The 20,745-nt window shown below is 58.2% G+C and overlaps 4 protein-coding genes across 8 annotated transcripts in view; 3 read left to right on the forward strand and 1 right to left on the reverse strand.

Moving 5' to 3' along the window:
* The window catches only part of Calhm3 (calcium homeostasis modulator 3), a 3,394-nt gene extending 3,159 nt beyond the window's left edge, over positions 1-235 (forward strand). The window contains exon 3 of the mRNA XM_033761238.1: positions 1-235. This exon is cut by the window's left edge and continues 272 nt beyond it. Within this exon, the coding sequence (XP_033617129.1) occupies positions 1-235 (235 nt within the window).
* An 8,160-nt stretch (positions 236-8,395) lies between these two features.
* On the forward strand, positions 8,396-11,447 carry Calhm1 (calcium homeostasis modulator 1). Its single transcript, XM_010626458.2, has 2 exons — positions 8,396-9,150; positions 10,636-11,447. The coding sequence occupies exons 1-2, from the start codon at positions 8,599-8,601 to the stop codon at positions 11,116-11,118; spliced, it is 1,035 nt and encodes a 344-aa protein (XP_010624760.1). The 5' UTR covers positions 8,396-8,598; the 3' UTR covers positions 11,119-11,447.
* A 1,210-nt stretch (positions 11,448-12,657) lies between these two features.
* Positions 12,658-18,428, forward strand: Calhm2 (calcium homeostasis modulator family member 2). The gene is made up of 3 exons (XM_010626449.3): positions 12,658-13,174; positions 14,713-15,404; positions 16,816-18,428. Exons 2-3 carry the CDS (start codon positions 14,850-14,852, stop codon positions 17,230-17,232), a joined length of 972 nt encoding a protein of 323 aa, XP_010624751.1. The 5' UTR covers positions 12,658-13,174; positions 14,713-14,849; the 3' UTR covers positions 17,233-18,428.
* Positions 18,429-18,521: 93 nt separating this feature from the next.
* Pdcd11 (programmed cell death 11) overlaps positions 18,522-20,745 on the reverse strand; it is a 38,782-nt gene continuing 36,558 nt past the window's right edge. For 4 of the 5 annotated variants that reach the window (XM_010626454.3, XM_010626453.3, XM_010626451.3 and 1 more), the window contains exons 34-36: positions 20,160-20,313; positions 19,627-19,792; positions 18,522-18,802 (exon numbers count right to left, since the gene is read on the reverse strand). In XM_010626454.3, coding sequence (XP_010624756.1) covers positions 18,631-18,802; positions 19,627-19,792; positions 20,160-20,313 — 492 coding nt within the window. In that variant the 3' untranslated portion in view covers positions 18,522-18,630. The remainder of the gene's footprint in view (positions 18,803-19,626; positions 19,793-20,159; positions 20,314-20,745) is intronic. The other variant, XM_010626452.3, reaches the window with a different exon arrangement.

Below are 20,745 nucleotides of genomic sequence, written 5' to 3' on the forward strand. Positions count from 1 at the left end.
TGCCGAGCCCCCCGCGCCTCCCGAGGATCCGGAGGACCCGGATATTGGGTGCAGTAAGGCCCACCTGCGGGCAGTCTGCAGCCGGGAGCAGGTGGACAGCCTCCTGAGCAGCTGGTACTCCAGCAAGCCACCGCTGGCGCTTGCGGCCTCCCCTGGGCTCGGCGGGGCTGGCCTCAGCCACCGCTCCCCCATGGTGGCCCCGGGCACCAGGCTGTCCCAGCACACGGATGTGTAGGGCCCTGCAGGGCCTGGACAGTGGCACTGCCTCCTGTTAAGGGCCCATAGCATCTACACGACCCAGGGGCTTTCCAGGCCCCGAGGAACCCAAGCCAGGCAGCCTGCCTTGTTGGCCTCCTTCCCAGAGAGCCTGCTCTCTGTCTGGTTTCTGCGTGTGGCCTCCAGGGTGCTCCGCAAACTGCCCTGGGGTTCTAGCCAAGCGCAGGCTGACTCAGCATCCGGGATTGGGCCCTACAATCTCCTTTCTAATCCCTGGGATGCTTCTGGTCAGTGCACGAATCTTTTAAGTAGGGAGAGTCAAAATAGATCTGTTGTGGGTTCTGGGTTCCAGGTGTCGATTCCAAATAATTAAAGCAATTATAATAGCACGTTTGCATGATGCCTACTATGACTTCTCTACATATATTAACTCATTTAATCCTCATGATACCTAATGAAGTAGGCATGATTGTGTGTGTGTGTGTGTGTGTGTGTGTGTGTGTGTGTGTGTGTGTTGCTAGGGAATAAACCCAAGGCAAGCATTTTACCACTGAACTACTTCCCAGCCCTTATTAATTTAATTTATTTGAGCCAGGGTTTCAAGAAATTGCCAAGAATGACCTCACACTTGTGATCCTCCCATCTCAACCTCCCAAGTAGCTGGAATTACAACTGTGCCTCCCTGGACCAGGCCAGCTCCATTTTTTAGAACAGAAAAAGCTTAAAGAGGCTAAGATAGCCAATGTCACCTAGAATTGGAGCCGAGGAGGCCTGGCTCTGGAGTTGGCTCTCAGCTACCACAGCTGTCTGTCCTTTGCATCATTTTGAGAGTTTGTTTTCGGTGCCCTTACTGGGCTTCCTGCAGCTTCTACCATGGTTCTGAAGCTCAGCTAAAGTTTCCCTTGAAAACACAACTAGTGTCTCTCAACGACTCTTCTAGTGAATAGTTTATATTTTCCTGATGAATGTATGTTTCTCTATTCAAATGTCAAGGGAGCTGACCTTCCCAGCTGTCCCTTCCCTGCTCCCACAGGTCTGTTTCTAGCCTTGACCTGCCTTCTACTGCGGCCCCCTTCCCAGCCCAGTCTTCCACCCCTGGCAGCCGAAGGAGCTGTCTCTCCATCCCCTCCCTGCCTGTCACTTGCAGCCTGACTCCTGAGCTCTACACAGTTCCTTCCTAAGACTTTCCACTCCCCTGGGCCTGCCAGGGGTTCCAGCAAGAAACTGGCACCCTGGTGAGGATTTCTTGAGAGCTGGGTACAGGCTTGGGATCTGGCTCAGGAGCCCTGTAACCAGTGAGATCTGAGGAGGAGACAGGGAGCTCAGCGTGGCCCCCAGGTTCTGCAGTATCACTGCAGAAAAGCATCTCAGGATGCATGGGTGAGGGCAGAGGCTGATTTATTAGGGTTAGCAAGGAAGAGAAAACAGGGAGGAACTTCTGCTCGGGTTGTTAAGGGGCACAGCTCTGATGAGGAGCAGACCAGCCTGCGCACAAAGGAGGCCAGTTTTGATGGAGGAGTCTGGCTGACCGTCCTCTCTATTGGGGTTTTGGCCACACGCGCGCACACGCACACACACACACACACACACACACACTTGCACATAACCACACCACTATCTCTATCAGCACATGGCCACACACCTGCTGAGCTGGGATCACTCTGGGTTTTGCTACTTCCTTGGGGCTCTGCGGTCAGCACAGGAGCCCTAGCAGCCCTAGTTCCCTGGAGCCCAGCCCTGCCGTCTCTGCTCTCCTGGATTCCTGCAAGTCACTGTGAAACCTGAAATCCCTGCCACCCCACTCCTGGCTGTGGTCCAGCCATGCAAATGTCTGCAGTGGCACGGAATGGAGTGCACTGCAAGCAAACAATCAGCCCCTGTAGTGCATAACCCTGCCTTCTTCTACTGAGCATTCATACAGCACCTGCTACACAGAAAGCACTGCACCAGGGAATAGGAATTCACAGGTGTCCTCCCCGTGCCTGCTGGAGCTCCCTGCCTGTTAGGGGGACAGCAGAGATGGGTGCAGACCCAGAGCGAATGTGTGACAGCAACGGCATGCCCTGCACCACAGTTGTCTGCAGGGAGAGGAAATCCCCACTGTACAGCTGCAGCAGCTGCGACCCCCACCGCTCCCAGGTCTGCAGTCAGAGGGAAAATCGCAGCAGCCTCTATGGCAAACTGAGACCTTGTCCTACAGGCGAGGGCAGGACGAGGGTGGCGTTTGAGCAACTTGTGCGATAAGGACACCCGAAGCTGCAGGATAAGGGGTTTGCGGGCATGGTGTGCATCCCTGAAATCCCAGTATTTGGGAAGCTGAGGCAGGAGGATCACCACAAGTTCAAGGCCAGCCTGCAGAGCAAGACCCTATCTCAATTAGATAAATGATTGTTCGATAGATAGATAGATAGATAGATAGATAGATAGACAGATAGATAGAGCAAGCTTCAGTGAGAGGAGGGGGCATCTAGGAGGAAGAACAGGGCAGACAAGTAGAGGAAGGAGCAGTCCTAAGGCAGCTAGAGCACAGTCTCAAGACCGGCAAGCACAAGCTCCAGGTCCAGCCCTTCCAGGAGCCCCAGGAGAGGGAGGAAGGGGAATATGGTTCGTAGCACATGATCAGGGCAGGTGTTGTCCCTGGAGGTGGTCCAGCCCAAGCACAGGGTTCTGGCGGGGTCATGGAAACCTGCAGGAGCCTGCCTGCCTGGGTTGGGGTCAGCCAGGTGGAGATGCTGCTGCAGGGTGGCCCCAAAAGCTGTGAGAGGGGAGAGGCATGTGGCCTGAGAGGGCACCATGGGTCCTACCAGCTTGCTTCCTCCCCAGGGACTCATGGAAACAAAGGGTCTTCTCAGGCCTGGCTCCTCCATTCTCTGAGGCCAAGTGAAACGGGTCTGCATGCCTGTGACTGGGTGCTGTTGGGCAGGCTGGGACTGCAGGTGGGGAGTCCTGAGCCCTAAGAGACCACAGGCATATGGTAGCAGAGCTAGGTGACGGCTACTGTGGCCGGTGCCACGTGGTGAGTGTCAGCCCCTCTCTCCTCCAGAAGCTGGATGCCTGGTCTGAGCCTCCCCTAAATCTATCTTAGTTCCAAGCTCACTTCTTCCTTTGTTCTCTTACCTACGCACTCATTCAGCGTGTAATCTGAGCCTGCACCCTCCTCAAATCGGTGTGGTATCTCAGGGCTGGGGCTGTAACTGGTCTGCAAAGCCAGTGCCTCCTACCTCATGTGCACAATGCAGGGCCCATGCCCAGGCCTCACACACTAGGCAAGCTGTTGTGGAAGTCAGGAGATGTGACAGAGCAGGTGTTGTCAATTGTGGTGTCAACGCAGGTAAGAAACACTCAGCCGATGGTTCCAGTACAGTTCCTGTAGGTCTGGTTGATTGACTTATGGAAGCAGGAAGTCCCACCCTGGCTGGGTGGCTCCAACCAATGGGTTTGCAGCCTGGATGGAATGAAGAGGGAAAGCAGGAAGTCTCCATTCTGCTTCTCCAGAGGAGCTGGTCTTCACCATCCCCTTTGGGCGTCGGTCTCCAGGCTTCCACAGCACAACCCCTCAGCTTCCTGACATGGACTCGCAGGACTCTGGTGAGCTCCAGGCCTTTGACTTTTGGATCCTCCAGCTTTCCAGTGTGCAGATGGCCCTTCTGCTTTCTTTCACACCTGACACGGTAAGCAGCCATTGCAAAGCTACCTTGTAAATGCTTTCTGTATCATATGAAGTCTGTTTCTTAAGTGAAGCCTAACTAATAAAGATGTGGACCTTTTGCCTTTGTAGTTCTTTGGGAATGCCAGATATCACAAAAACACCCATCCAGGATAATTAAGAGTGGGACCTGTGCATTAAAGGGCTCTGAGTGCTATGAGATAATTTACCTGAGATCTTAAGGATGAGCAAGAATTTCTCAGATAAAGAATAGGAGAAGCATCATCCTAGGAATGTATAAAGCATATGCAAAGGCCCTGAGGTAGGGTGGGGTTGGTCCTGTTTGGGGAGCTGAAGTATAAACCTAGAGGGGACCTCTGAGTCATGTAGGCCATAGGATCAAATGTGGATTGCAGTCATTACTACGATTAAGCAGTAATTTAATCAGTTGTTTGCTCCTAAAATCCCACACTGGCTACAGCCTGAGAATGTTTCTACTGGGGGCCAGGCAAGCAAGAACTGAGGAATTGGTGAGGGTTGCGGGTGGAGACAAGTGGCAAGTAAAGGGGTTTAGGAGGCAGAGCAGGCTCCGGTGTCCTGCTCAAACTGTACGCTCCATTCATCAGGCTGGACGGGGACTGTAAAAATAACTCACTGCGACAGGAAGGGCCAGGCATCAGTGGTCACTCACAGCACGACAGGAGGGAGCCCCCAGGGTCCCAGCTGACAGCAGCCCCTGCCTCGAGTCCCCAGACAAGGGTGTGAGAACAGCGGTGACAGCAAAGATGCCCAGGAGGCGGAGGGAGGGGCCCAGGACAGTGAGAAAGCCCACTCTCCCGAAGGTCCCACTGTCAGGCCCTTGGCACCAGCGCTCGCCCCATGGGGACTGGTGAGGACCTCGCCCTCAGCCCTGCACCCCAGGAAGGAAGACAGTCTGCCAGAGGACAGGCCGAAGGCAAGGGCAGCGAGCCTTGGGGTCTGCAGTGCAGCAGAAGGCAGGGCAGGGGCCTGGGGACAGCAGGGAGGCAGGGCCCAGGAGAGGAGGGCCGGCGTCGATCTCGCGGCTGCTGCCCACCTGGAGCCCCTGCAGACACACTCGGACCCCATCACAGCACCGGGCCTGTGCTGGGCTCACTGCACCTGGCACCGCGATGAGCCCTCTCCCGCCAGCCTCCTCACAGTCACCTGGCGGCTCCATGACCATCCGCGGTTCACAGAGGGGAGGCTGAGGCACACAAAGGTTGTGTCCCTGGCTCAGGGCACGGGGCACAGTTAAGACTTCAGCCCATCACCACTTAGGTTGCTCTTCAGAGAAAAACTTGACTGTTCGGTGGGGAAAAAAAGAGGGCCTGGGCAATGCCTAGGGCAGACAGGACAAGACGTGCAAGGGCAGGAGGAGCTGGCGCCTGGGCGTCTCCTGCCCCACGTGGGCGCAGAAACAAAGTCCCGCAGGCTGGGCGGCCTGAGCAGCACCTTGCTTGGCTCTGGGGGAAGTGGCTGCAGGGTGCGGCTTCCTCCAGCCTCCATTGTGAAAGGAGGGGACGAGAGCCCTCTGGATCCTTTGTTTGCTTGCATGTTTGTTTCTGAGGTCCTAGAAATTGAACCGTGGGCCTTCACCCTGAACCCTGGCCCATCTTTATTTTGAGTCAGGGTCTCACTAACTCGCTAATTGCCTGAGCTGGACTTTCCATCTTCCTGCCTCGGCTTTCCAGAGTGTCGGGACGACAGGAGGTGTGCACACCACGCAGGCTGCAGGTCCTTTCAGAAGGGACTGTGCCCCATCCTGCAAGCTCCACCTCAGGACTCTCCCGCCCACTCGTGTCTCAGCCCGAGCTTCCCAAGCCTCTCCACGCGTGGGCTGTGGCCTGGAGAAAAGTGAAGCAAACCCAATGATTACATTTTCTTTATACTATGTAATTAGAAGAAAAAGGAAATATGAGGCAATAGGAACAATATTAAACACTGAATTTGTATAAAACTTCCAACTGGTCAGGCTTGGTGGTGTTTGCCTACCATCCCAGCGCTTTGGGAGACTGAGGCAGGAGGATTCAAATTCAAATCCCACCCAGGCAATTTAGCAAGACCCTGTGTTTGATCCCCAGCACCACAGAACAAAAATCAAGCGAAAGCTCCTAATCTTCTCAAAATGAGAAACTTGAAGTTGCTTTGGTGAGCACAACTGTTTTTGTTTGCTTGGTTGATTTTTCTTTCTTTTTTCTTTTCTCTGTTTTTTTTTGTTTGTTTTGTTTTGTTTTTTTGGTACTGGGAATCCAACCCAGAGGCACTCTACTACTAAGATACATTCTAACCTACTTATTTATTTATTTATTTATTTATTTATTTATTTATTTATTTATTGGTATGGGGATCAATCTCGGGTCCTTGCACTTGTGAGGCAGGCGGCAGAACACTGAGCCCCAGCCCTTTAATTTTTTTTTTTCTATGTTGAGAATAGTATTTCTAAATTGCCCAAGCTGGCCTCTAATTTATAATCCTCCTGCCTCAGCCTCCTGAGTACTTGGGATTGCTGAAGTAGCACAACTTTTCAGGGTCAACTCTTTTGCAGGAAATGACAGCAGATACTTCCTGTTCAAGTCTCTTTAATGATGATCACTTCAAATGGCTGATAAACATTACTCCCCACCCACAAAACTACCTCAACTAAGGGGTAAATTTAAAACTATTTTTCACAACCATTCAAAACTTTCCAATAGTTCAAATGATATTTATAGACTAACACTCATCCTTCACTTTCAGTGACATCCACAATCAAAATCACTGGTGTAAGGGGAATGATGAGTCCAGAATCTAATAAGACTGTTAGATCAAGGACCCAAGTAAGGTTGAGGCCAGGCAGGGTGGCACGTACCTGTCATCCCAGCACTTGGGAGTCCGGTGGGAGGATCCTGGAAATTTGAGGCCAGCCTGAACTACATAGTGAGAACCTGTCTTTAAAAAATTAAAAGCTTTGAGAGCAGGGCATGGTGGTTCATGCCTTTAACCCCAGCACTGGGAGGCTGAGGCAGGAGGATCTTTGTGAGTTTGAGACCAACCTGGGCTACATAGTGAGTTCCAGGTCAGTCTCAACTACATAGTGAGACCCTGTCTCAAAAAATAAATAAATAAATAAAAGTTTTGTTGTTTGCAGGTTTTCCCTGTGGTCCCAGCAGGCACCTTTCAACCAGCTCAATGCCGCTCAGAGGGCAGACTGCCACACAGGGATATGGGACTCAGGCTCAGTTCCTGAGCTGCCGGCCCCCCCCTCCCCCAACACACCAGGCAGGGGCTATGCCTGCCCAGCAACTCAGACCCCGGAGCAGCCAGGCCCACCAACACTGCAGCCAGCACCGGGGATGTTGCCTCTTTGCTGGGTCTCCCTCATCCTCAGACACCCATGGGTGTCCCTCGGGGAGCCCTGCAAGGGCCTTTCAGGCACCACCAGCCAAAAGTGGCAGGTGTCCAGGGCCAGCCTTCCAGCTGGGAGGACAATTCAGCCCAGCCTGTACTCTGTGACACACAGCATTTCCTCCTGGACTTGAAGAACAGCAGAGAAGCCAAAAAGGAGAAAAGCCGATTCCCTGACCCCTCTTCCACCCTACACTCAAGAGGGCTAGGCCAGGGCTCACAGCTAGGCAACCTGTCCCCACCTCTGAATGGGGCAGTGGGACCCACCCTGCAGGAGCGTGAGGTCGGACAAGCCGTGAAGGGCCTTGTGCAAGGCTCCACTTGGGAGCAGCTAGGCCAACACCAGTTCTTTTACCTCACACACAGAGACACGGACACAAAGACCATGGACGTGATTGTACCCGCATGCATAGACAGCACCAGCCAACTCGTGGCTGGGCCCAGACACTGGGGGGCAGACACAGGGTCCACAGTGATACCCCGTCAGGGCTCTGTCAGCCCTGCCTTCATGTCCTGTCCTCGGCTGGAGCCAGACCTACCCTGCCCTACCCTGAAGGGGAGCCATGGGCATCAGAGGGCCAGATCCCCATGCCCAAGCCCCTTTGTGTCCTGCTGGGGAGGTAGAGGCAGGAGATGGAGAGGCAGGAAGGAGTTTGCCGTCCTCATCCCAGAGACAGGCGGACACCCAGAGACACAGCGGGCTGGAAACACAGGCACTGGATTCTCATAGGCTGTGGCTCCTGGTCCATGCACTCGGTCAAAGCCAAGTGGGACAGCCCAGATCCAGGGTGTCTCACGCCGTGCTGTGGCCAGGTTAACTCCTCCTCCTCCACTCCACCACCCACTGTGACCCACGACACCTGCTCCAAAACTACCACCCCGCCGCCGACCCCACACCACACCAGCGTAAGCAGGAGCCCCTGGTCCCACACCAGAAAGACCTGTGGGAGAGGCTGGAGGAGAGCGGCTCACACCAGCAGCCGGGGGTGCTCCAGCCCCAGCCCAGCAGAGCCAGCTTCCCTGCCTGCACCCAGCCCGCCCTCTCCCCACCTCCCTCCCACAGCAGGAGAGCTGGTCCCCACCAGGCGTGGCCTCTGGGGAGGGAGAAGGGCCAGGGAGGGCGAGGGAGGGGCGCCATGCTGGCTGCACCCTAAGGATTGGCCAGGTGGCACCCTCTCCGGCCGCACCTGACTAGGAGGGGCCTCAAAGCGACAGTGACCAGGGCACTGCCCTGAGCATGCAGGGGGCGCCCCGAGGACAGGGTGGGCCCCTAGAGCCGTCCCAGGCTGAAGCTGACGTGAGGAGACTGGGCTGCCAGCCGCACGGCCACGATGGACAAGTTCCGGATGATCTTCCAGTTCCTGCAGTCCAACCAGGAGTCCTTTATGAACGGCATCTGCGGCATCATGGCGCTGGCCAGTGCCCAGATGTATTCCGCCTTCGACTTCAACTGCCCCTGCCTGCCCGGCTACAACGCAGTCTACAGCGCGGGCATCCTGCTGGCACCGCCGCTGGTGCTCTTCCTGCTCGGCCTGGTCATGAACAACAACGTGTCCATGCTGGCCGAGGAGTGGAAGCGGCCCCTGGGCCGCCGGGCCAAGGACCCTGCCGTCCTGCGCTACATGTTTTGCTCCATGGCGCAGCGCGCCCTCATCGCACCCGTGGTCTGGGTGGCCGTCACCCTGTTGGATGGCAAGTGCTTTCTCTGCGCCTTCTGTACCGCCGTGCCAGTGGCTGCACTGGGCAATGGCAGCCAGGCACCTGGCCTGCCCGCTCCTGAGCTCGCCCGCCTGCTGGCCCGGGTGCCCTGCCCGGAGATCTACGACGGCGACTGGCTGCTGGCCCGCGACGTGGTCGTGCGCTACCTGCGCTGCATCTCCCAGGTGAGGGCCAAGTCACTTCGCACGTGGCGCCTGGGTAGGCCTCCCCTGGGCTTCCCCTCGGCGCAGTGGGGCAGGCACACAAGGTAGAGCCTGGACCACCCCTGAAGTCCCTGACAGACCCCAAGGGTGCCGAGCTGAGAAGCAGGGGATTTGCATCCTTTTCCTGTTCCAGGTCCAGCACCAGCGAGGTCAGGGTGGCCAGGCCATTTGGGTACATTTCCCTGGCAAATACCCCAGCCAGCACCTGCCGGCTGGGAGCGGGAGCTGGGGTCCAGGTGCCCCGGGAGGGAGCCACCCCGCTGGGATACGACCCGAGGACCCCTGGCACTGGCTCTGTGATGTTGGACAGAGACTGCAAGGCTGGGCCAGCCCTGTGAGGGCAGGAGGGACGTGGCGAGCGCCCTGGTGAACACTGAGCCCTGCCGTGGCTGGGGCCTCCCTGGTCAGGCCTCTTTCACCAGCCAGGGGCCTGGATGTCTCACTGAATGTCCCAGTCCTTTCAGACCCACTCCTCTCCCAAGGGTGCCTGTCCAGTCTTGCCAGGCCCTGGGCACGGGGCAGCTACCCCCATGGTGAGCAGAAAGGCTCCAGACCCCAGGCTGCAGGTGAGTTCCATTTTGCCTGTAGCAACTGAACCCTGGAGTCAACTTTAGTTTCATCTAAAAACCAGAAATTTCCACGGAGAACCGGATTCCTGGCACGAGGAGACACTCGGGGTGCTCATGGCGGGCTCACTGAGCCGCTGGGGAGCCCCCAGACCAGGTGTCTGCAGGTCCCACCCGGCCCCTGCCACAGGCCTTTGTCTTTCTCCTGCTGGGTGCCGATCTGCCAAGTGCTCCTCTGTGCACTGGGAGCTTGACCCAAGCACAGCCCACGAGGGTCAGGGCAGAGCTGGGCCGCCCACGCCGCGCTTCCCGTCAGTCTGGGTGCCTGTTGGGTTTGTGCCTGGGTCCCCAGGACCCAGCTCGGTGCCAACGGAGGAGGTGCCCACCTGCTACTGTGCGTGCAGGGGACCAGAGGAGAGGAGCCGAGCTCAGGAGAGGAAGGGCCACTCCGGCCTGGGCAGGCAGGACGGTTTCCGGGAGGGACGCACGGCATGAGAATGCCTCCCACTAGACAGCAGGATGCTGAGTTGTCAGCTCACAAGAAGCCTTAGGGGTCATAGGCCCACTCTATAGGCAAGGAAACTGAGGCACAGGAGCCAGAGGCTCAACTCCCGGGCCAGCAGGAAGAGGGGGCACAGGGTTCAAACCCAGGCAGCCTCACCCCATGTGCTGGACTTCAGTCCCAAGTACCAAGTCTCTTGCCAGGGGAATGACGTCTTTCCAGCGAGGTAGGTCCATATGAGCCAGTTTTACACGGAGGCCAAGCGGCAAAGTCACTCATCCAGGCTTCACTGTCCTGTGTAAAGGCCTGAGGGTGCTGTGGGGGTCTGGGCAGGCTGGGAGGGGGTGGCCAGGCCTGCTGACACTGCCATCCCTGCAGGCGCTGGGCTGGTCCTTCGTGCTGCTCACCACGCTGCTGGCCTTCGTGGTCCGGTCGGTGCGGCCCTGCTTCACGCAGGCCGCTTTCCTCAAGAGCAAGTACTGGTCCCACTACATCGACATCGAGCGCAAGCTCTTCGACGACACATGCACGGAACACGCCAGGGCCTTCGCCAAGGTCTGCATCCAGCAGTTCTTCGAGGCGGTGAGCCATGACCTGGAGCTGGGCCACGCCCACGGGGCCCTGGCCACTGCCACAGCGGCCTCCACGGCCCACAGCCCGACCGACGGCACTGGAGAGGAGAGGGACAAGCTTCGCGGCATCACGGACCAAGGCACCATGAACAGGCTGCTCACCAGCTGGCACCAGTGCAGGCCACCCCTGCACCTAGGCCAGGAGGAGCCACTGCTGGGCAACGGCTGGGTGGGGGGAGGGCCCCGGGCCCCGCGCAGAGAGGTGGCCACCTACCTCAGCAGAGTGTAGACCCTCGAGCCACACAGAGCACAGGCTGGGGGCTGGCAGAGACCGGCAGCCCCATGTCCGCAGGCCCCATGAGCAAGGAGGCTGGGAGCAGGCGGCCGTAGCCCGGGGCTGTGATGGCCGCTGGAGGCTGGGACAGTGGCCCTGGGCAGTATCAGTCAGAGCTGACTTGGAGGTGCAGCACGGGACACCTGTCTCCCCTCCCAGGGGCTGACTCACTCCCTGACTCACTTCTCAGGCCTCACGGGTTTGCGTGCCCAGGATTCCCTCTTGCCTGTCACTTTTTTTTTTTTTTCCTCAATTTGTTGGCGACTGAATCCAAGGCCTTTTATACACCCCAGCACTTTTTAAAATTTTGAGGCAGGGATTTCCTAAGTCACTAAATTGCTCAGGCTGGGTTTGAATTGAAGGTCCTCCTGCCTCAGCCTCCCAGAGTGCTGGGATTACAGGTGGGCACAACCACCTGGGTACCTTGTCTGTGACTTTTGAAGATCTCTCCTCCCCTAGGCTTGGGGCCTGGGAGGCCATCAGCTCTCTCGTGATCTTGGTCAGACTCCTGGGTGAGGCTGAGAGGGCCCAGGTGGGCCGTGATGAAACACACTGAGAGCCAGCCCCAGAGGGGAAGCCAGACTCTGGTCACGGCGGGCTCTGTTCACTTAGCACTGAGTACAAAAGGTTCCGTGGAGGAGTCCTGGGCCACCACAGGCAGATCTCAGGGAAAACCAGCCCATGCCCAGGGCTAGAGAAGTCTCATTTCTCAAGGAACCACCGGGGAGGGACCCTGGGGTGAGGACTACCACCCCAAGGGGAAACCACTTAGATTAAGGGTGGCAGTGGTGACTCTACCACATCCAGACCATGTTGCTGGACAGGTGCTTCCTTTTCTGTGCCTCAGTTTCCCATCTGGGGATAAGGGCATCTACCTCACCCTTATGGTGGCTGATGCTGGTTCATGGCTGAACCTGAGGGTTCCCCGCTTCCTCCCTCCAGAGCACACAGGGGCACACAGGGTAGGAGAGGAACAGAAAGACCCAGCTGCTGCTAGTCAGAGAGGAGGGGCCTAGTCTTTCCAACCGGAGCTCCACCCACCTCCGGCCCCTGGTCTGGGCAGGGCAGCTGTCACCACCGCCATCGGCCTCTGGCTGTGTTTGGGAGGAGGGTGGGTCCCCTTGTGGGGGTGGGCTTCAAGGGCTCAGTGAGAGCCGAAAGCCAGGGCAACTGGACGGACCGGGAGCCAGAGCCTTCAGTGAAGTGGTCACAACCCTGCTTCCTGAGGACGAGGAAGCGGTTCTCAGGGAAGGAGGAACTGGCTGGCACACGGCTGGATCTGAAGGAAACACAGAAGCACAGCAACACAGTCCCTTTCCCTTCAGAGAATCCCAGCTCGCCCTCCCTCATCATCTGTCCAGAGACCCAAGCACCCCTGGAAGAGAGCTGAGTCTGGGCCAGATCCTCAAGGAGGGTGTTCAGCCGGCAGGATGCTCAGAGGGAGAAGGGCCCAAGAAGGCAGGGCCCGTCCTGGCCTGCCCGGCCGCTCCTTCAGCAGCCTCTGCCGATGGGCCACACACACGGGCGCAGAGGGAGGGCCAGGCCAAGTCTCCCCAGGGCACTCCGGCTTCTGCTGAGGTCCTTCCGTGGTACCCGGCACCCCAGGGTGAAGCCCAGACAGGACGCCCAGAAGCAGCCACCAGCCGTGGGCCTGGACAGCAGCCGGGAACCAGAACCCGCTTCCCCACTTCCTCCCCTCGCACCGCCCCGCCACCGCCTCCTCCCCCTCCCCTGCCGCTAGAGGCTGTTTTTCCACTTGCTGGCGCACGCGCTGCATCCTACTCGTTCTTTCTTTTACGGAGTTAAATGTGTCTGTAGACGCCTAGACGTAAAATTGTGGAGACGACAGCCCCAGGCCCTGCGGGTCTCAAACATCCTGGCCATCAGCAAGCAGGAGCACAGGGCAGGCCAAGGGACACTCTGGTGCAGACAGCCCCAGCCGCGCCCGCTGGAATCTCTGCCCAGGCCCACCCCGCAGACGCCAGGCCACATGCCACCACCGCTGGCCCAGGTAAGGGGGCCTCCCAGCTGTGCCTGGCATGAGGGCCAAGGGCGGCCGAGGGACTGCAGCTGGAGCAGGGCCTGCCCCAGGGGCCCCAGCTGGAGCCCTGCCCCTGCAGGGGGCTGACTTGGGCCTCACCAGTGCCCAGGACCCCATTTGCACTGCTAGCAGCGAGTTCCTGGCGCAGGTCTTGGAAGGGGCCCGATCTGTCCTCTGCTTGTCACCGCCCATACAGCCATCTCCTACCCCACTTTGGGTGGGTGGATGGGCCCAGGGACCTAATTAGGTGCTCAGAAACCAAGAAAGAAGAGGGGGAGAAAATGCCATTTATCTTCCTAAGCAAGTCCCTTTCCCAGAGCATTGGACTGGAGCCCATGGGAGTCAGACATCCTGGTGGCCACACACCCCTGCTGGGCCATGGCAGGCCTTGGCAGAGCGTGAAAGGTGAGGGTGCAGAGGCGCGCACAGACGGGCCAGACACAGGCCTTCACTTTGGTTTGCTACCCAGCTCCTCCCTCCACTCCGGGCTCATCAAGCCCGGGGAGTCCTGTTTTCCTTCCAGTGATGGGGAGGATCTGGGACTACACCCTCTCTGGCTATGTGGGTGGAGTCTGGGACCGAGTTGGACCCAGCTTTGCAGTAGCCTGAAGCCATGGCCGCTTCCTGGCCATCTGGCTGACCGCAGGTGACCACCACCCTGGAGGACAACTCCGGAAGTGCTGGTGGGCGGGCGGGCCCAGTCTTCTTAGGGCTTCCTGTTGTTAGCGAGCGAGCAAGCGGAGCTGGGGTGTGGGACAGTTCCCAGGCCTGCAGCTCCAAGGGGTGGGCGGAGGATCCTGGGAGCAGCTGGGTAGGACAGGGTCCTGAGGGAACGGGAGTAGCCGACTGAGAAGATGGAGCCAACTTAGTTCAATCCACATCGGCCCCTCCCTGAGTCTCCTTAGGTCTTGGTTGTGAGTCCTGGCAGGGGCCTCTACATTTGTATGGCTTTGAGCAAAGCACTTCACCCCCTTCAGACCTTGTCTCCACACTCTGGAGACCTGAGGGGAAGAGAAATGCAGGCCCTCCCTCACATGTGGGACAGTCACTAGGCAGCATTTATCACCCCTAGGAAGACAGCAAGGACCAGAACTTTTATCTACTTCCCTAGGCCTCCAAGCTCCGCACTGACTGGAAGCCCCCTTCATCCCCACCCGGGACCCAAGTTTGTCCCTCACACACCAGGACAGCCAGTCTGGCTCTGACGAGAGCCATGACGAAGCCCCAGATGGTCCCAGGCCTTTCAGTGTCAGCACCACCCTCCCTGCTGCCCCGAGAGAAGAGGCAGGAAACACCTGAAGTCTTTGAGGCAGAAAAGCCTGCGTCTCAGTCCGCTGTTACTTGTGACCCTGCTGGTGGCAACCCCCCTGCAGGCTTCCCCTCCCTGGGCACATTGGGTGGAACAGCTTCGGGATGGAGCCCTCAAGTGACAGTGGCTACCATGGCTTCCCAGGCCCAGCCTCCTGCTGAGCCTCGGCGCTCAGATGCTTATTGTCTGTGTTCCGCAGGACGCACCAGGTCAGCACTGGTGATAAAATGGAACGACGTTGCTCAGCCTGTGCGTGGCCCTTCTAATCCGTCAGGACCCACTGACCCCACCGCTTCTGCCTTCTCCGCTGTATTCTGCCCCAGCCCACCCATCACCATGGCTGCCCTGATCGCAGAGAACTTCCGCTTCCTGTCACTCTTCTTCAAGAGCAAGGATGTGATGATCTTCAATGGGTTGGTGGCACTGGGTACAGTGGGCAGCCAGGAGCTCTTCTCAGTGGTGGCTTTCCACTGCCCCTGCTCCCCGGCCCGGAACTACCTGTACGGGCTGACAGCCATCGGAGTGCCCGCCCTGGCGCTCTTTCTCATTGGCATCGTGCTCAATAATCACACCTGGAATCTGGTCACTGAGTGCCAGTATCGGAGGACCAAGAACTGCTCAGCTGCTCCCAACTTCCTGCTCCTGAGCTCCATCCTGGGCCGCGCGGCTGTGGCCCCCGTCACCTGGTCTGTCATCTCCCTGCTGCGCGGGGAGGCCTACGTCTGTGCCCTAAGTGAGTTCGTGGACCCCTCGTCCCTCACAGCTGGGGAGGAGGGCTTCCCACCGGCACATGCCACCGAGATCCTGGCCAGGTTCCCCTGTGGGGAGGGCCCTACCAGCCTGTCAGTCTTCCGGGAGGAGGTCAGCCGCAGGCTCAAGTACGAGTCCCAGGTAAGCGTCTAGGCTGGGGGATGCCTTTCCTGCCTGGTGTGGCTGGTGCAGAGGCATTGGGTTTCTGGGAATGTCTAGTGCCCAGACTGTCAGGCATCAGAGCTGGCCAGCCTGAGTGGTGCTTGGTAGGCAAGGGTCCATCTAGTCCTCAGTGAGTTTGGGGCTGGGGATGAGCTCTGGGCCTTGGCTGTTTTGAGCACACAACTGCCCTGAACGCTAGCCTTGGCCCTCAGTTTTTATTTATTTATTTTGTTTTTTGAGACAGGGTCTCACTATGGAGTTGAGACTGACCTGGAACTCACTATGTAGCCCAGGCTGGTCTTGAACTCACAGTGATCCTCCTGCCTCAGCCTCCCAAGTGCTGGGATTACAGGCATGCGCCACCACGCCTGGCACCAGCTCTTGGTTTTTAACAGGAGAGGAGCTTCTGACCTGATCCCAGTCACACACAGGTCCTGCAAGCCACCGCAGAAACACAGGGTTGGTGGGATGTGTGCCTGAGCAGCCAGACCCAGCCAGTCAGCTCAAGTGCTCTCTGAGTCCCAGGGAGGTGGGTGGGGTAGGCGGGCAGCCTCTGCTGCATCTGGCGTGGAGGGCACGGCCCAGAGATGGGCAAAGGCAGCAAACCTGAGCTGAGGGGTGAACTTAGCAGCCTCAGAGGTGAGGAGACAGGAAGGGTGAGACCCAGGCAGAGAGAGAAACAGCTGGCAACAGCACCAGAGACCACAGGTGGTAACACAGTGTGTTACCTGGTGCCGACCAGGTGCCCAGAGCACTCCCTCCACACAAAGCAAATGGGTTTTTGCGGTCCTGCCCTCAGCAGACTAAATCCCAGGCATTTGAGACAAGCACAGGGTGACCTCAAAACAAGGCAGGTGGCAGTGGTGTGGGATGGGGGGCTGTTCCCAGAGGCCCTCAGATTCCCAGGGGGTGGCCCGAGCCATCTGGCAGTGTGGGCTGGTTTGTGTATGTGGTGCTGGGGATCAGACCCCAGGTCTCACACACAACTCCCCAAAGCTACACTCCAGGCCTTGAGCTGGGCTTTGATAGGTAGGTGAGGAAGGTCAGCCTGGGACTGGAATGGTAGCAGCAGGAAATACAGTCTAAAAACAGAGCAAGACGGGCGTGGTGGCGTACACCTGTAATCCCAGAACTGGGGAGGCTGAGGCAGGAGGATCACCACCAGTTCAAGGCCAGCCTGAGCTGCATATGATTGAATTCAAGGCCCGAATGAACTACATAGCAAGACCTTGTCCCCCACCCCTCTAAAAAAGACAAGGCAAGGGCAGGTAACAGGGAGGAAAGGCCGGTGGACGGGGCTCGCTCCCCATCCCCTTCCCAAACGGAGTCTCCTGTGGGGCGGGGAGACAGGCCGCTTCTGCCCCTCCTGAACCTGCTGTCCCCCTGCCAGCTCTTCGGGTGGCTGCTCATCGGTGTGGTGGCCATCCTGGTGTTCCTGACCAAGTGCCTCAAGCACTACTGCTCGCCGCTTAGCTACCGCCAGGAGGCCTACTGGGCACAGTACCGTGCCAATGAGGACCAACTCTTCCAGCGCACGGCCGAGGTGCACTCCAGGGTGCTGGCCGCCAACAACGTGCGCCGCTTCTTCGGCTTCGTGGCTCTCAACAAGGACGACGAGGAGCTGGTGGCCAAGTTCCCAGTGGAGGGCACACAGCCACGGCCGCAGTGGAACGCCATCACCGGGGTCTACCTGTACCGTGAGAACCAGGGCCTGCCACTCTACAGCCGCCTGCACAAGTGGGCCCAGGGCCTGGCGGGCAACGGCAGAGCCCCCGACAGCGTGGAGATGGCCCTGCTCCCCTCCTGAGTGCTGCCACGGAGCCAGTGGTCCCAAGCAGAACCCCACTCGCCATCAGCACCAGGCAAACGGGCAAGGGGAGGGGAGACCAAGGAATCCGGGGTGCAGAGTTCCAGTGTGATGTGCCCAGCTGCCAGAGGACGCTCAGGTCTGAAGACCCCTGCTGCCCCCGGCCGCCCTGGCTCACAGCTGTGGGGAGGACCTCTCCCCGACCTGGTCCTTGCCTGACAGCACCATGGGTCTCCTGTTGGTGGGATCCCAAGCTGAGAGCCCCAGGCCAGCAGAGCCAGGCGACAGCAGGGCACACGTGCAGCTAACTTGTGTCTAACTGCAGGGGGCGTGTGTGGGCTAGGCCCTGCGGAAAGCTGCCCCACCCCGTCTGCCTCCCGCCTGATTTCACATATTTAAATTCTGAGAAAGCTTCTCTTACCATAAAAGTTGAGCCCGGTGTCTGCGGACTGAATGGGTATGGCCATGCCCTGTGAGAGGGACCAGGCGTGCAGGGAATGTCAGGTGTCCAGAGGGAAACCCTAGGTCTTGTCAGCTCAGCAGGTATGTCCTGGGGCAGGAGACCCTGCCGGCCCCTGCAGCCCAGCGCGTTGTTACGGTGCCCCCCTTGCTCTCGCCCTGCCCCCCTGGCATGCAACTGTCACTCCTCATGGAAATGCTCTCAGGGGATTTAAGGGTCAGTCAGAGAGAGCTTTCAATTCCCTCAGGACCAAGCCAAAAAAAGAGCCGGCTTCAACAGCTAGTGGGGTGTGCGCTGGCCTCCCAGAACTGAACCGCACCCCACTTGGCGATGAGAGGTCACTGCCTCGGGGGGCCTGGGACAGCTGTCATCAGGTGTTTAAGCCAAAGCTTGTAGCTTTCCTCAGCAGCCCCATGGCCTCCACAGAAGGGTCAAAGATATCAGCTGAGCTGAGGCCACGCCTGGAACCCTAGCCTGCCTGCTTACGTTCGCTCTGCAGACACTTCTGGCCAGACTGAGGGCCTGCCGGGGCAGGACACAGAAGCAGGGACTGCCCCTCAGGGAGGAGTACTTGCTTTTCCTGGGACTCCATGATCCTGCTGCCTGCAACCACTGAGCAGCCTCAGAAAGGAAGATGACATGACCCAGTCTATAAAACAAACTGCACAGAAGACTTGGACCCCAAGGGCGGGAGAGTAGCTCCATGGTAGAGCACTTGCCCAGCATAGGCAAGGCCTTGGCTCCATCCACAGCACCATCCCCTCCCAATAAATAAATAAACGGAACAGGAGCGTACAAATAAACAGCCTCAGATTCTTTTCATCCACACAGAATCACCTGAGGTGCTGCAGAAAAAGCAGCACGTTAAATAGTCCTTGTGTGCCGGGCGCCAGAGCAGCCCCGGCCGGCCTGCTGCAATCTTCCGGAAGCCCAAGACGCTAGTCCTCCAGCGCCGAGCTCTTGGCCTCCACATACTCCAGGGCCTTCGCCTTCACCGCCCGCACATCCTTCTCAGTGCCGTGCTGCTTCTCATAGTCCAGGTAGCGCTTGAAGAAGAACTTCATCTTCTTGGGGGCCAGGCTCAGGTGGATGACCCGCTCAAAGATGTCCCTGTGAGGAGAGCAGGGAAGCAGCTACTTCCTGCTCCAGCCCCACGGTCCTGGCTACCTCACCACCTGCTCTCAGGCCCCCGGGCTCACTATCACCCAGTAGCCCCCGTCCACCTGTTTTGTGAGACAGGGTTCTGCTGTATAGTCCAGGCTGGCCTTGCACTCATGGCAATCCTCCTGCCTCAGCCTCCCGAGTGCTGGAATAGGCTTGTGCTACCATGCCCAGCTCCCACAGCCACCTTTCTCATCATCGTGAACACCTGTCAGGCCCTGGGGGACACCACCACCTGATTTTCCAAATGAGCACCAGACACTCAGAGATGCCAAAAGACTTACATTCCTAAAGTTACCAGTGAATAAGGACAAAGGTACCGGGATGGGGATTCACAATGAGGAGTGGATCTGTAAGAAGCAAAGCTTAAAACTGGTAGAAGGGCTGTGGTAGCCCATGAGGCATGAGGATGGAAAGTCTGAATCTCTCCTGGGGAACCTAGGGACTTAGCAAGACTCTGCTCAGGAAAAAAAAAAAGAACAAAAAATTTTTTAAAGGGACAAGGATTTAGCCTATTGCAAAGGCCAGCTCAAACCCCAACCCCCAAAAGCACCTCAAAGGGCCCAGGCCAGGGCTTGCTCTTTCTGGGCCTCAGTCGCCCCACCTCTAGCCCTCCCTGCCATACAGTAATGCTGGGGGACAAGGTGAGATCGGGCACGAAGGCTCTGCCCACTCAGGGCGTCACTGTGACCCAGGCCTGGCCACCCCACCAGTGGGACCAGAGAAGAGCACTGGGAGCCTCTGGTGCCCATCTGCCTGCCCTCCCTGCTCACCGGACTTCCTTCTGGCTGCCGTGCTTGATGGTCATGTCAATGTAGACTGACCAGATGTCGGTGCGCTTCGGGTAGGTGCTCAGCACGTTTTCAAAAATGGCTCTGGCCCGCTCTGCGTCTCCCAGCCGGAACTCCAGCTGGGCGAACTTGGTGATGGTGTCCAGGTCTGCAGGGAGATGTGCTCAGAGCACAGCAGCCCATGGACCCCGCCCTACACCGGGGGACGCGGGGCAGCGAGTCTGACTTCCTGCTCTTGGGTCAGGACCAACAAGGGGACAAAACTCAAAGGGAAAAGCGGGCTGGACTTAGAGCCAAACGCAGACCCTTCTGCCCTGGACAGGAAGGGGCAGGGTCCCAGGACAGCAGAGCAGGGGCTGACTGCGTCTCGCTCCTCCTCCTCCTGCAGCATCTGCAGGTAACCCACACCACCGCCCCCACGAGCACCACACCTGCCCTAGCCCTGGATGAACACCAGCCCGACTCCCAGGTGGACACCAGAGCCCTGTGCATCCTGGGCTGGGCCCAGCACTCACGCTCCTTGGCAGGCAGGCACTCGAGGGCTCGCTGCAGCACACGGTGACTGGCGCCAGCCTGGCCCCTCCGGAGAAGAAAGGCCCCATATTTGATCCAGACAGCTTTCTCCTGCCGGAAGCGCTTTAGCATACGGTTATACAGCTCACCAGCTTCCTGTGGAAAGACGGCCTGAGCTGAGAAGGGCTGGAGAAGGGGTGGTATCGGAGGGGAGCAATGAAGACAGGCAGTGTGCATGGGAACCAGACTTGGGATCACAGTGCCATGTCCCCATCTGGGCCTCATTCTAGATGCCTGAGGAGCGGAAGAGGAAATGCGCAGCAGGGAAAGGATGCAAGTTTACAACAAATCCTGCATCCTTAAGAAGGACCTGGACTAGCCAGGCATGGTGACACATGCCTGTAATCCCAGCACCCTGGGAGGCTGAAGCAGGCAGATCACAGCCCAGGCATTTCAGCAACTCAGACAAGTCTCAAAATAAAAAGGGGCTGCAGGGCTGGGGATTTAGCTCCACGGTTTGGTGGCCTGCCTTGCAAGCGCAAAGACCCGAGTTCAATCCCTGGTACCAAAAAAAGCGGGGGGGGGGGG

This window comes from Fukomys damarensis, unplaced genomic scaffold (genome assembly GCF_012274545.1).
Source record: "Fukomys damarensis isolate Sample0158 unplaced genomic scaffold, DMR_v1.0_HiC HiC_scaffold_8, whole genome shotgun sequence".
Classification (NCBI taxonomy): domain Eukaryota; kingdom Metazoa; phylum Chordata; class Mammalia; order Rodentia; family Bathyergidae; genus Fukomys; species Fukomys damarensis.

Coding starts and splice junctions, on each gene's coding strand:
- Calhm1 (XM_010626458.2), top strand. CDS start 8,599: ATGGACAAGTTCCGGATGATCTTCCAGTTCCTGCAGTCCAACCAGGAG. Junction 9,151..10,635: donor ACCTGCGCTGCATCTCCCAG/GTGAGGGCCAAG, acceptor CCATCCCTGCAG/GCGCTGGGCTGGTCCTTCGT.
- Calhm2 (XM_010626449.3), top strand. CDS start 14,850: ATGGCTGCCCTGATCGCAGAGAACTTCCGCTTCCTGTCACTCTTCTTC. Junction 15,405..16,815: donor GGCTCAAGTACGAGTCCCAG/GTAAGCGTCTAG, acceptor TCCCCCTGCCAG/CTCTTCGGGTGGCTGCTCAT.